The sequence below is a fragment of the Tupaia chinensis genome, unplaced genomic scaffold, assembly GCF_000334495.1.
Source record: "Tupaia chinensis unplaced genomic scaffold, TupChi_1.0 Scaffold000074_1, whole genome shotgun sequence".
In the NCBI taxonomy this organism is placed as follows: domain Eukaryota; kingdom Metazoa; phylum Chordata; class Mammalia; order Scandentia; family Tupaiidae; genus Tupaia; species Tupaia belangeri.
Genome location: NW_006159534.1, coordinates 1,642,692 through 1,656,649, shown reverse-complemented (window position 1 = coordinate 1,656,649; position 13,958 = coordinate 1,642,692). Strand labels below are relative to the sequence as shown.

General features: G+C 41.2%; 2 protein-coding genes across 4 annotated transcripts in view; both read left to right on the top strand.

Annotated features, from left to right (window-relative positions):
• Positions 1-13,958, top strand: part of LOC102480768 (torsin-1A-interacting protein 2) — a 29,766-nt gene that overhangs the window by 2,877 nt on the left and 12,931 nt on the right. The window contains exon 1 of one of the 3 annotated variants that reach the window (XM_006142302.3): positions 10,108-10,236. The exons of 1 other annotated variant lie outside the window; for it this stretch is intronic. The gene's annotated coding sequence lies outside the window, so the exon portion shown is untranslated. Of the gene's footprint in view, positions 1-10,107; positions 10,237-13,958 lie in introns of those variants that run through there. One more of the 3 variants, XM_014583929.2, reaches the window with a different exon arrangement.
• Positions 10,234-12,423, top strand: LOC102480334 (torsin-1A-interacting protein 2). Its single transcript, XM_006142301.3, has one exon. It carries the CDS (start codon positions 10,493-10,495, stop codon positions 10,886-10,888), a length of 396 nt encoding a protein of 131 aa, XP_006142363.1. The 5' UTR covers positions 10,234-10,492; the 3' UTR covers positions 10,889-12,423.

The following is a 13,958-nucleotide window of genomic DNA, read 5'->3' as shown; positions in this document are numbered from 1 at the left end:
ATTTTTGCTATAGGGCGCGTGCGCTTGCCAGACAGACAGAGAGACATAGAGACAGAAAGTGAGAAATCACCCCCCCAGGGGGGATGATCACGCCACAATCCCTTCTCTATTCACCTCTCAGGATCTTGGGCACGCACACACAGGCACCCGGCGTGAGTTTTAAGCCACCGGGTCCAGGAGCGAACCGTGGTCAACTACGTGGGAGTCCAGTGACATAGCCATTACGCTAACTGCTGGTTCCCCCCATTTTTATTTTTTGAGAGTTTTTTTGCTATAGGTGTGCTCACCAGAAAGACAGAGAGACAGAGAGACAGAAAGCAAAAAATCATCCCTGGGGGGGATGGCCACACAGCAATCCCTTCTCCATTCTTCTCTCTGGATCTTGGGCATGCACGCACACGGGCCCAGCGTGAGTTAAGCTACCGGGTCTGGGACTCAGAACGTGGTCGGTTACATGGGAGTCCAGAGACATAGCCATTACACCAACTGCTGGTCCCTCAACTTATACCAATTTTCTATGTAAAAATGCATCATGACTTTTTTGGTGACCTAATCCATACTAAAAGTGACTAGGGAAGTTAAGCTAAAACCAGCTTAATTGGGTGCCAGCATTTGGCCTGGTGGTTAAGGTACTGGACTCCTACATGGTTGACTGCAGTTCAAGTCCTGGAGCTGGCAGATTAAAAATCACGCTGGGTACATGGGCATGTGTGCCCAAAGTCCCGAGAGGAGAATGGAAAAGGGATTGTTGTGTGACTGTCCCCACTGCGGGGGTGGGGGGGTGCTTTCTCACTTACCCTCTGTCTGTCTGTCTCTTTGGTGAGTGTATACACCCTATGGCCGAAAAAAAAATAAAATTAAATTTAAAAAATAAACTAGCTTAACCTTTTTTTGTAAAGGATTGTTTTAATTTTATTTATTATTATTTTTAATTTGACTAGAGAGAGACAGCGCGAGAGAAGGAAAGTGAGAGAGCAAGCCATGTCTGGTACTTAAACTGCAGTCGGCTCCATGGGAGTCCAGCACCTTAACTACCCACCTGCCCACACTAAAACTAGCTTAACTGTTAGGCCACCCAGTGTCAGAAATTTTAGCAGATTCTTTCATCTTTTATACATTCCCTCTACATGGTCCATCTAAACCAGAAGAGTTGAGAGTGAGGTAGGGAGAAGAGAAACGGGCAAGGAAGACTTTCTGTACTCAGTGAAGTTATGTAGTATCTGATCTTCTTCAGGCATCCCCTTGTGTAAAAACAGTTCATGCAGGAAGGAATTTGAGTATTTTTTGTTCCTACTTTAGTACTTCAACTCGCTTTCAAAAAGTTGGAATACGTGACCACTTTCTGAAAATACTGGGAACTGAGTGGGAAAATTGTGAACTAATAACACGGGAAATTATGTCAGTGAATATGGGCCGGAGGAGTGGGGAAGACTTAGAAATTTAGTGTTTTGTTTGTTTGTTTTTAGTTTGCTGTAGAGTTCCTGTACGCTCTAGTGAGAAAGAGAGTACCCCCAAAGGGTATGGCCATGCAGCAATCCCTTCTCTGTTTTCCTCTCGGGATTTTGAGCACACACATATGTGTACCTAGTGTGTTTTTCAAGCCGCCGGGTCTGGCACTTGAACTGAACAATCCCAGAATGTCGGTCTGGTGGGATCCAGTTCCCTTAACCACTATACCACTGGCTAATCAGAAATTTAGTTTTAAACACAGACACAAATAGCTAGTACAGGAAATACCTACACTCTGAACCAGGTCTCATTGTTGAAAGCTACTTAATTAACCTGAATGGGTTTTGCTGCTGGTGTTTCATATTAAAATTGTAGAACTGACAGAATCTGAATCATGAACTTTTGGACCATTTAGGCCAAATTTGATGGAAATATACCGATAAATTTCTAAGCTAGTTGTTTTTCTGTTCTCTCTGTCCCCTCCACCCCCAAGTATGCTATGGCAGTGCATACACACACACTCACACCTGTTTTGTTTGTCAGTTCTGAAGTAAGAGAGAGGAGAACATTCTGCAGCTGTTTTTTAACCTGGGATCATATTTTTCAGTTTGGCTTATCTGTTCTAAGGAGGGAAGGGTGTGTATGCTAAATAGTACTGAAAAATGTTGTCTGTGTGCTTTCTCAGTGTTCTCAAGGCCTGCCAAATTAAACGTCGTATCTCATAAAGAAGTTGAGTTTTTTTTCAAGTTACTTATTTTTGTAATATTTTTAACAAAGGATTATTTTATAGATCATGTGAATTCAAAAAGAAGAGTGATTTTCTTCATAGTTTCTAATCTTCCATCATTTAAATTAATAACTAGCTATGAAAAATAGGAAAGCTTGTAAATTTTCACTTTCTGTATTGAAACTATCTCATACCAAAAGTAGATAGGATTATTGATTATCTTTAGAACATAATACCCTATGGAAGAACATATTTGAAATAGGAATACAAAATGATTTAAAGCATTTCTGTATTTTTTAGTGTTCCTGTCTTTTGGTTTTCTGTAGCATATGAATAGTTGGTTGAGGCTAAATCTAAAAGATACATTGCTTGGAAAAGTCACCCCAATCCTGTCTCAATTTGAAACTTAATTATCCCACTACTAAAAAGAATGAAGAATTATTGCCTTCAAAGGCAGATTTGAGGTTGTCCATTCAGGACATAGCAAAGCATGAATTTGAATATTTAAATTAGGTAATTATTTTCTATGTGTAAAACTGCTATGGTTAATCTTAATTTCAGTGGATTATATAAACTGCATTTTCTATTTTGATGTTAAAGTGCTATTTTTCTTCTAAATTTTCTTCTTATAAAGTTTCAGGAAGAATCTTAAATTTACTTTAGTTCTCACACAAAAAAGCCTGATTGGTGCTTTCTTTCGATCAGGTTTGTTTGAAAATACAGGCAGCATTCCAGCTTCATCTTGGGGCCCACTTACCTTTCCTGGGATCTCTGTAGTCAACATTTTTATGTCCATCTAAAAAGCCCTTAGACGTCACCTAAAGTATTGGCTCCGATCTGGATTCCCTGGACATCCAAAAGAGTGAAAGGTTCTTTCTGTGTCTCCATAGTTCTTAGAATTGGGCCTAGCACGTGATGGTTTTCTCATTGTCTTTAGATATATTTCCAAAATGAGATCTGGCAGGGGTGGCAGGGATTGGATAAAGGGGAAAGATACTAAGAATAAAAGTTGTGTTTGATAGTATAGTAAAATTATTTATGGTAATGGTTCTGAACCATTTCAGATTCCTTTGGGAATCCAAAGGATGTGCTGTCTTTCTAGAAAAAGCACGTAGGTACATAAAAAATGTTCATATGCAATTTAAGGGGATTCAGGCTTCTCTGAAATCTATCCTTGATCCTTCTGTATGGGAGTGGAAAATTGTGAGGGGCAAGTTCCCCTACCCTAGTATAAGAGTTTTTTGCCATTTTGCAAACAGCTTGTGAAAGGGCTATCCACAGCTTAATGGTCACTGCTTTAGAAAGGCAGTAATAGAAAGCCCCTCCCCCCTCATCTATGAGGGGTACCTTCCAAGAACCCCAGTGGCTACCTGAAACCAAAATAATACTGAACCATGTAAGTGTGTGTGTTTTTCTTATGCATACATATTACAATAAAGTTTAATTTATAAATTAGACACAGTAAGATATTAACAGTAGTAACTAATAAAATAATTATAATAGCATACTCCAATAAAAGTTAGGTGAATATGATCACTGTTAAAATGTTTTGCTATACTGTACTCATTTATTTTGAGTCATGCTTGATCACAGGTAACTAAAGCTACTGAAAACCCAGCCACGAGGCCAGCAGGTGGCGTGGTGGTTGGGCACTGGATTCCCACGTGGCCAACCACTGTCTGAGTCCCAGACCTGGTGGGTTGCTTTCTCACTTTTTCTGTCTGTCTGTCTCTCTTTGGTCAAATTTTTAAAAAAAAAAATTATAATAAAATAAAAACTAATTCTAAAAAAAAATCACTCTAGGCATGTGTACGTACATGCCCAAAAGTCCTGAGAAGACAATGGAAGAGAAGGGATTGTGGTGTGTCCATCCCACCCGGGGGCGGGGTGGTGGTGGTGGTAAGGGGAGGGTATGTCTTACTTTCTCTCTCTTTGAAAAAAAACCAACCAACCAACCATGAATAAGGAGACTACACCACTGTATTTTATAGCACCTAGGAGTTCAGCCTGTGGAACCAGTCTGCCTGGATTCAGATCTGGTTTCTCTACAGCCTGTATGAAGTTGGGCTTTTTAGTTTAACTCCATTTCATTCATTGTAAGGGTTAATAAATTGGATTATTGTAAAGATTAAATGGGTTAATACATATAAAAGTGCTTGGGCACTCCGTTAAGCATTAGGTATTGTTATTAATTATGATCTAAAAGATGGGGGTTACTTTGTATTGTGTTGTACCTGGCCCAGGGAGTTTCTCCCTGTTATGTTTTGCCTGGGGGTAGGGCGTCTTTGTAATTTGTAGGAAAGCAATGTTCCTACTCGCAGATTCATGCCTTCCCGAGATATAGCAAGATAAGCTCTTTTTCATACCAGCATTAAGTAGGCCTCTTTACCTTCTTTCTTTCTTTCTTTTTCTTTTTTTCATTGCTGGAGGGCAGGCACTCTCACCAGAGAGAGAGAAAGAGAAGGCACCTTCCTTATGGTATGTCATACTTCAGTTCTTTTTCTTCTATTTCTTCTTCCTGTCAGGATTTTGGGCACTCCCACACAGCCTGGTGTGGTTTTCGAGCCACTGGGGCTGACTTGGCCACATGGGGTCTGATTTTCTAAGCATAGTGCTTAACTACTCACTGCACAGTGGGCCCAGCTTAATTTTACCTTTTTTTTTTTTTTTTTTTTTTTTTTTTTTTCTTTTTTTGAGGTTTTGGCCATAGGGGCCATGGAGAGCAACAGTGAGAGGGAACATGAGAAATCACTCCCTTTGGGGCATGGCCACGCCACAGTCACTTCTGCATTCTCCTGGGATTCTGGGCATGCACACATGCCCGGAGTGATTTTTCAAGCTGCCAGGTCAGGGACTCGAACCATAATAGTCCACGTGGGAGTTCAGTACCTTAACCACCATGCCACCTGCTGGTCCCCATTTTACCTTACTGCTTTCTTTTCTTTTAGTGAGAGAGGTTTTTTTTTTTTTTTTTTGGTTATAAGGCACGTGTGCTCACTGGAGAGACAGAGACACACAAAAGTGAGAGATCACCCCCTGGGGGGATGGCCACGCCACAGTCTCTTCTCCATTCTCCTTGGGATTTTGGGCACACATGCACATGCGCTGGCATGAGTTTCAAACCTCCAGGTCCAGGCTTGAACCATGGTTGACTACAGGGGAATCTGCAACATAACCGTTACACTATCTTCTGGTCCCCATTTTATCTTATTTCTATGAATAGATGGTTGCTTATAACTTTATGAGAAAATCAAAGGTGATATTTTTCTATGGGCTGCTAGTTACCCAGTGTATGTCACCTGCATTTCCTCTGAGCAGACCTGACTGCTGGTGCTCTTCTGGTCCGTGGTGCGAACATTGGTTTGGTCTATTGATCTCTTTCTCTATCCCATTGAAGTTTCTACTCTATTCTTTTTTTTAGTTAGAAAATATAGTCCCTCCATTATGACTGACATAAAGTACGTACAGGGTGATCTCTGGGGTACATTCTTCATACAGTCTTAACAGATAACGTGTTTATACCTCAGCCCAGTTAAAGAAAAAAATTAAGATTATATTAGAAATTCTCTGAATGCCCTTCACAACCCCATCTCTTTCTCTCTTCCATCAAAGGCAATCCTGAATTATATGTTTCTCTCTCTTTTTTTTTTTTTTAGCTTTTATGCATATTTGTCCCTACACAGCAGCTAAATTTATAATCCAGCAAAATGGTATATATTTTATTGGGGAAAGAATAAGGCAAGGGGAGTGGGTGTTACCTGGGAGCCAAATGGGGCTTAGCATCTAAGGGGTCCAAGTAACCAACACGTCTCAGGTGTCCTATGAACAGGGACACAAGTGTGATGAGCGTGGTCTGAATGCTTTCAGGCAGATAATGGTAGAGAAGCTGAGTGTGGAGGGGAGGTGCTTGGGAATCTTGCCAGGAGTATTTCTGGGGACGACCTCTTTACCACTATTCATCCAGTGGTGATAAGGCTAGAACGAGTGAAGAGGTTCCTGACAGGTGCTATCATGAGCACGCGGAGCCCCCAGACACTGTGGGACTCTTGCCCTGAGCGACTGAAGCACCAGGAGAGGAGTGGCCTTGTCCGGAGCACATGGCACAGTGGAATTCTCTTGATGCGAGTATTTGGAGCTCTGGTGCTTGCTTGACTCTTGAAGTTGGAGAAGTGACGTTTAAGGGAGGGATGCTGTTGCTCTGAGCATAGTTTAGGACTTCCTCTGGCTCCTCTGCCAATGGAGGTGAGGAGTCTTGGGGGAGGAGTGGACTCGTCTGGTGTTTGTGGGACACTCATCATCAGACTTGTTGATGTGTGCCAGCCTGGTGGGTGTGAAATGTTATTTTGCTGTGGTTTCACTTGCATTTACCTGATTTCATTCAAAAAGTCCAAAATTCTAAATCTTTTAGTTGTTACTTCATATAACTTTACTTTTGCCTTCCATGATTATGTGAGTTTTATTTGTCATGTATTTGTACCATCATCAGACACCTAAGATGATTTTTTATTTTTTTATTTATTTTTTTTTTTATCATCATTAAACACCTAAGATGATTTTTTTTTTTTAGTTTTTGCTGAAAAAAACTGAGTGCGTTTACTCACCAGAGAGTGATGCAGAGAGAGGGCAAGTGAGAATTCACCCCCCAGGAGGGATGGCCATGCCACAGTCCCTTCTCGTCCAGTCTCCTGTTAGGATTTGGGGCAGAGTGATTTTCAAGTTGCTGGTTGGGATTTGGGGCAGAGTGATTTTCAAGTTGCTGGGTTCAGGACTCAAACCAAGCAGTCAGCCATGTAGAATCCACCTCCTTAACCTACACGCCATCTGCTGGCCCAAAACTCCTAAGATTTTACTCACAACTGAAGCTTTTACTATGCTCATTCTTGTCAGCATGCCCTCCAGGAAATCTGGTATTTTGCCCTGTGAAGGATCACCAAATAAGAGGTCATTGAGCACCGTGTCTCCCCTCCGTGCAAGGAACTGAATTGGTAGCCCGCATCCGTACCTCGTTTTCTATCCTCAAAAGCACATCAGTAATCTACATCGATTCTTCCACCTCTTCTGGGGCCCTGATCAAAACACAGGCCTCCTGGAACCAGCAGTTAGCGTAATGACTGTGTCGCTGTACTCCTATGTAGTCAACCGCGGTTTGAGTCCCAGACCCGGTGGCTTAAATTCACACCGGGTGCGTGTGCATGCGTGCCCAAGATCCTGAGAAGAGAATGGAGGAGAAGGGATTGCGGCATGACCATCCCCCCTGGGGGGTGATTTCTCACTTTCTGTCTCTGGCAAAAACCTCTCCAAAAAAGAAAAAAGAGAGGAAAAAAAAATAAAAACATGCCCCCCCCCCCCTAAGCTGGCAGGTAGCATAATAGTTAAGGTACTGGACTCCCATATGGATGACTATGGTTTGAGTTCTGGACCTGGTGGTTTGTTTTCTCACTTTCCCTCTCTCTGTCTCTTTCTGATCAAAATAAAATGACAATAATAAATTAAAAAACAAAATTTAAAAATACATAGGCCCCATGTTGTAGTACTGTCAGGAGTTCTTCACATAATTTTTAAACTTCCTATCTTTCTTTTTAAAGAATTATTTAACTTACTTTCGTTTAATTTGCCAGAGCGGGACAGAGTGAGGGCGACAGAGAGAGGGAAAGCAAGCCGCCAGGTCTGGGACTCCAACCGCAGTCAGCCAAGTGAGAGTTCAGTGCCCTTAACCACCACGCCACGTGCCAGCCTGTAAACTTCCTATTTTAAAATCTGAGAGTCACAGCTATCATTGATAGTCTGTAAGGAAAATTCTTTGCTTGAACACAACGAAGGCTGTAAGTCTTGCTTTTCAAGTCAGATCTTTATACAGTTTTAATATCTGTACCCTCCCCAAGATCCGTTACTGTTCTTACAGGATTGAACCTCAGAATTTATGAAAAGAGAAAAGACAGGGTGTATGCTGTCCTCTGATGATTTGTGGCTCCCCGAGTGGCTATCTAGTTCCATACATCCTGCTGCTTCACCTTGTTTTCGTGCATAGTCAGTATTAGGTAGAAGTACAGAGATGAGGGGTCAATAGGTGGCATGGTGGTTAAGGCACTGGACACTCCACATGGCTGACCACGGTTCAAGTCCCGGACCTGGTGGCTTGCTTTCTCACTTTCTCTCTCTGTGTGTTTCTTTCTCTGGTCAAAATGAAATAAATGAATGAATAAATAAAATAAACAATTCTTTTTTTTTTTTTAAAGTGCAAAGATACGATACCATCTGCCCATCTAGTAGATTTGCTATGCATTGCCAAGAACAGCTCAGGGCGATGCCTTACTTCCCTTCTCAAACTGACAGTGTACATAACCTATAAAGAAAGATGCCGGCAATGGGAGCTGTCCTTGGTTTCCTTCATAGCCTTCCAAGAATTTCATTTAACTTCATAAGGGTAGATATTAAGAATGTGTGTGTGTGTGTGTGTGTGTGTGTGTGTGTGTGTGTGTGTATTTTATTTTTTTTAAGAGAGATTTTTGTTATAGGGCACGCATGCTGGCCAGAGAGACAGAAAGCAAGAAATCACTCCCCAGGGGGGTGACCATGCCACAGTCCTTTCTCTTCCATTATCCTCTCGGGATTTTGGCCACACAGGCACATGTGCCTGGTGTGAGTTTTAAGCTGCCAGGTCTGGGAGTCAAACCTCCGTCGACTATGTGGGAGTCCAGCGACATAACCATATGCTCTACTGGTCCCGCTATTAAGAATGTTATCTAATAATTTTGTAAACTTCTTCCTGGGTGGATTGAGCCCTATTATGGAAAGTCTTTCGTTGTTAATGGTACCCCACACATTATGGGAATATCATATATGTTTCTCATTTTACAGAAGAGATCTACAAGAGAAGATCGAACATCGTTATGCAGATTTCATAATTTCCCAAGTTCAAAAAAACAAGTAGAAAAAAGAGAAATACAGTCCTAAATATAAAATTAAGCTTGTTCTAATAAAAATTTTTTTAGGAGGTTTGCCTTCGGGTGCATGCACTCAGTGGAGGGAGAATCAGAGACAGTGAGAGGGAAAGTGAGAAATCACCCACCTCCCACCCCTCCAGTGGGATGGCCATGCCACAATCCCTTTTCCTCCATTCTCCTGGGATCTTGGGCATGTGTGCACAAGTACCTGGCATGATTTTTTTAAAATTATTTATTTTATTTCATTTATTTTTAAAATTTAACCAGAGAGAGACAGAGATTGAAAGTGAGAGAGAGAGGAAGTAAGAAAGCAAGCCACCAGATTCAGGACTCAACCCATGGATGACCAGGTGGGAGTGTCCAGCGCCTTAACCACCACGCCACCTGCTGGTCCCCCAACTGGCGTGATTTTGAAGCCTCTGGGTCTGGAACTCGAACTGTGGGTGGGCCACATGGGAGTCCACTGATAACTGCTATGCCATCTGCTGGTTCCTGGAATACAAATCCTAAATGAGCCAAACCCTTCCTAGTGCCCATAGGCTTGCATAAGAATAACTTCCAACAGATAAATTGGTTTGGACTTGTATTAAATTGTCATGAGACAGTTCTAATTCACTACCTTGACTAACCCAAATAATTTCCAGATGCATGTTTATAATGATAATGTAAGCAACTGCAAAGCCCATATGAGTCGTCTGAAGTTTTATCATTTGCAGGTATGTGACGTATTCCCAGACCCTCCAGCCAACTCAACATCAGCTACTTTGATTGGGTCCTGATTAAGGTCCTCCCAAGACAAACAACATCACTGGCTGCTCGCTCAACAGGACTCTACCAGGTTTTCCTAACCTCCCCACATCCAGTGCTGAGGCCTTATCACTTGGGTACGTGTATTACAGCAGCTGGAGTGCCAGCGCCGACCAAAGACTCCTCGGACCTGTCAGCACCTCTGTCACACCAAGCAGACGTAACAACCATCCTAACAAAGCAGAGTAAACCAAGTGCCTCTGTGACACCACCACCAACTGATAACGTGCAAGAAAAAATCAAGTCTAGAGTCCTATCTTTCCTGGGAAGCTGGGATTTGAAGGAGCTGTTCTGCCATCTATGCAACTAGTAAGTGACTGATGACATTATAGACTGAATCCATCTCTGAGGTCAGAGACTGAGTGCAATTGAGTGAAAAGTAGACAACGAAATCTTGAAGAATTGCCTTGAGGTGCAAGCCAAATTTAACTTACTCCAAGTAGTGTCGGTTGGACTGAGAAATTGCTAAACCAAACCTGTAATAGGACTGGTTATTTGGGTAACTCTCTTTGTCTTTATTGCTGCTTACTGTTACTTGTTTCCAGTGTTGTCTTTCTAGGTCCAGATGTTCTCAGATAATTCTCATTGCCCTGATTGTGGACAACAGTGGTTCCCTAGTTTAGAACTAGGCCATTGGTTGTACCAAACCGAACTCGTTGAAAATGAATGTTACCAAGTATTCTTAGACCGTATTAACAGAGCCGATTATTGCCCTGAGTGTTACCCTGATAATCCTGCTAACAGAAGCCTTGTTCTCCCTTGGTCTTTCCCACTTGAGTGGGCTCCCCAAAATCTCACCAGGTGGACTTTTGAAAAAGCTTGCCATCCATTTCTTCTGGGTCCTCCACTGGTTAGAAAAAGGATACATGACTCCAGAGTGGCTGGTTTTAACCCTGCATTACAGTTAATCTTGACCAGAACAGATAAAACCCTAAACAAAAAACTTGGCCAAAACAAATAACATCTGTAACCGTCAAAATCATGGGGACTCTAGAGGGTTTTGTGCTAGTAACCCAAGGGAGATGGAAAAAGAACTCTTTTCTCAATCTGACCCAGACTGTCACTAGTTGGGGAACCGCTTAAATTGTTGGATCTGCTGCTAAGGCATACACATATTTTGTTCAGCATGAATTTAGTAAGTATTCTAGACAGATTATTCATCTAGAACCAGACTAGTTTATGTTCCCTATAAAAGATGTTTTGAAATTAGCTTGCCCCTCCTTAAAAGGTTCCACAGCCTAATTATTGACTTAGGACAAGTTAGTCCCTTAGAAGGGGAAGTACCATACTGTGTGCTCCGTAATGGTATTCTACTGGTAACTTTCATGGGGAAACATCCTCATTGTAGGTCCTAGAGTATTCTAGTAAATTTTAATAAAAAAAATTATTGTTATAAATTCTACCTTAAATTCTACCTTGTATGCATTGATCAGTGAAAGATTTTACATACATTTGTACAGTTTAATCCTATGTAACCACTTAGTCATCATTGGCTCTCCTTGGCCCATGTTCATTGTGGCTGTGACCTTATTGCTAACTGGTCACTGGTAGAGAAATTACATTCTATTAGGTAACACCTTCATAGGTTACTCAAAAACATTCAGAAATACCATTGTGTGTACTCGACTTGGCTCTTCATGAGCAAGGACTGTCTTTGTAGTACATCGTCCTCCCCCGGAATGTACCTGTACTGTGAGATACATGACAGAAAGAGTTACTGAGCCTTACTCCATATATAACATGGACAGTCTAGGGGGAGGGAAGTATCTTTTTTTAGAACTAAGAAAGTCTGGCCAGACATTGGCCATGTTCTAGTTTTATCTTGCTCATGAAAATCATGGATCCAGAGTAGTTGGGGTTAAGCAATTTAGAAAAAGTCATTGGAAACTTCTCAGAGGCCACTGAGTAATTTTTAAGTTCCATTGTAGATGCTAGGTTATGTAACAGCTCAACAGTGTTATCACCTATCAAGGACCCAGTTTTTGTCCTTCCGCTCTGGAATCCTTATCATGTCTTTTTGTCCTCATGGTTTTCCTCAATATATGCAATATGGCTTGTTGCTGTGCCAGGCATTTCAGCCCCAACCAAAGGCTGGAAGCAGGGAGCAAAAGACATTCTCCTTTCAGCTGTTTCTTTTATTTGAGTAAAATCTTGTCCAAAAGTCCTTAGATGATTTCTTAGATCTCTTTAGGAGGTACCAGTTGATAAGGGAGCCTGGGAAAACTGGGCAGAGGAGAATGGGGTTGGCATTGCCTGGATAGGGCACATTGCCTCTTCTAATAAAATCAGGGCTCTTTTAGGAAGGAAATGGGGGGTGAATGGCTGTTGGTATGCGACAAATCATGCTTGCCACATGTTGTGAAACCGAAAGCTCTTTGTTAGTCTGTGTGAAGAATGTACCGCGGAGACCCACCTGTATCTGCCTTATCTGTCTATCGTGATGGAGGTTCTCTTCTGTTGTATTGCTGAATAAAACCGTGTGGACTGCTAAATTGAGTGAAGACTAGTTAGTTTATCATTAACTCTTAACTAAGGACTTCGTACTAACCCAAAGCTCTTTTTAAAAAGTGAAAATTTATTTTGAGATTGTACTTTTCTTTTTTTGGAGAGGTTTTTACTATAGGGCCTGTGCACTCTCCAGAAAAAGAGAGACAGAAAGTGAGCAATCACCCCCCAGGGGGATGACCATGCCGCAATCCCTTCTCCATTTTCTTCCTAGGATCTTGGGCACACACACACATGCCCGGTGAGTTTAAGCCACCGGGTCCGGGACTCGAACCACGGTCAACTACATGGGAGTCCAGTGACAGCCGTTACACCAGCTGCCAGTCCCGAGATTGTACTTTTGACAATGGAATTATCAATATCGCCTACATTTTTTCCAGTTATTAAAAAATGCTTGTGCTGCAGGGACACATACTAAGAAATACTCTATATGTTTGAAATGTTAAATATCAGCAAAATAGAGAAAAGTCTTTTAAACAATCTGTCCTTTAAATAGAAAGGTCAAATGAAAAGGATTTATATCATTGATTTCTCACATTGCTACCTAAGCAGTAACTGGGAGAGCTCGTTTAAAAATGGAGATTTCTTGGCCTAGTACAGAAAATTTTGGGATTGCTTAGGTTGCTTGAGGGGTCTAGGACTGTGCGTATTGTAAATAGCACCTCAGGAGATTACGCAGGTGCTCTGTGGACCACATTTTGAGAAACACTGTAGTAGCACATGCATATGGTTTAGTCCTCTGCCTGAAGAGCCAGGGAGCTGAATGCCTGTAACACTACCAGGGAGAAGTATTCACTCTTTGCTTTGCTGGTGATTAAGAAGTTTCATGTCAGACTGAAGGTCACTGTTAATATTTTAGATCCTGTCACTTTTTTCCTCATTAATAAAAACAATCAGAACTATTTTAGTCCTAACAGTTTTTCACAAATAGCCTAGTGGTGTTGATAGCTATGTTAGTGTATGGAGTAAGGAAAAGGAATAAAATGATTACTTTCATTGTATTAGGACAGGTACTTTGCCTTTACACATGATTATATTATCATGTACCTGTTAAATGGTCAGCTCTCAAAATCACCATCATGAGATAGAACTCATAAAATTGAGCAAAGAAGAAAGTTTAGGAAGCTTTTGTAGCTTTTTAGCTTAGATCATTTCAGTATGACTTTATATGGCTTAAAATATTTCAGATTATTATAATAGCCCACTCTATAGATAATAGGAATAATGAATTATTTTAAAAATATAAATATGTTCCAAAAATTAATTCTAACAACAATTGGTCTGGAAGGATCATTTTTAAATTGTGTGAGCCATTTGAATAGTTTTTTGTTTTTGTTTTTGATGTTTTGGTATAGCAAAGCAGGGAATTTATTAAAAGGGAGCTCCCAAGAGGGGAGGGGTCCAGGAAAATAGATCGCCTACAAGTAGTCTTTAAAGTTTGCAGAATATGTGTATTATGAAAAAATTATACTGGTATTTCAAACTTGCTTTATTTCCTTTTTTCTACAAACTTTTTAAAAACCTTT

Bases quoted from the DNA above. Each gene is read 5' to 3' on its own strand.
- LOC102480334 (XM_006142301.3), top strand. From the start codon at position 10,493: ATGTTCTCAGATAATTCTCATTGCCCTGATTGTGGACAACAGTGGTTC.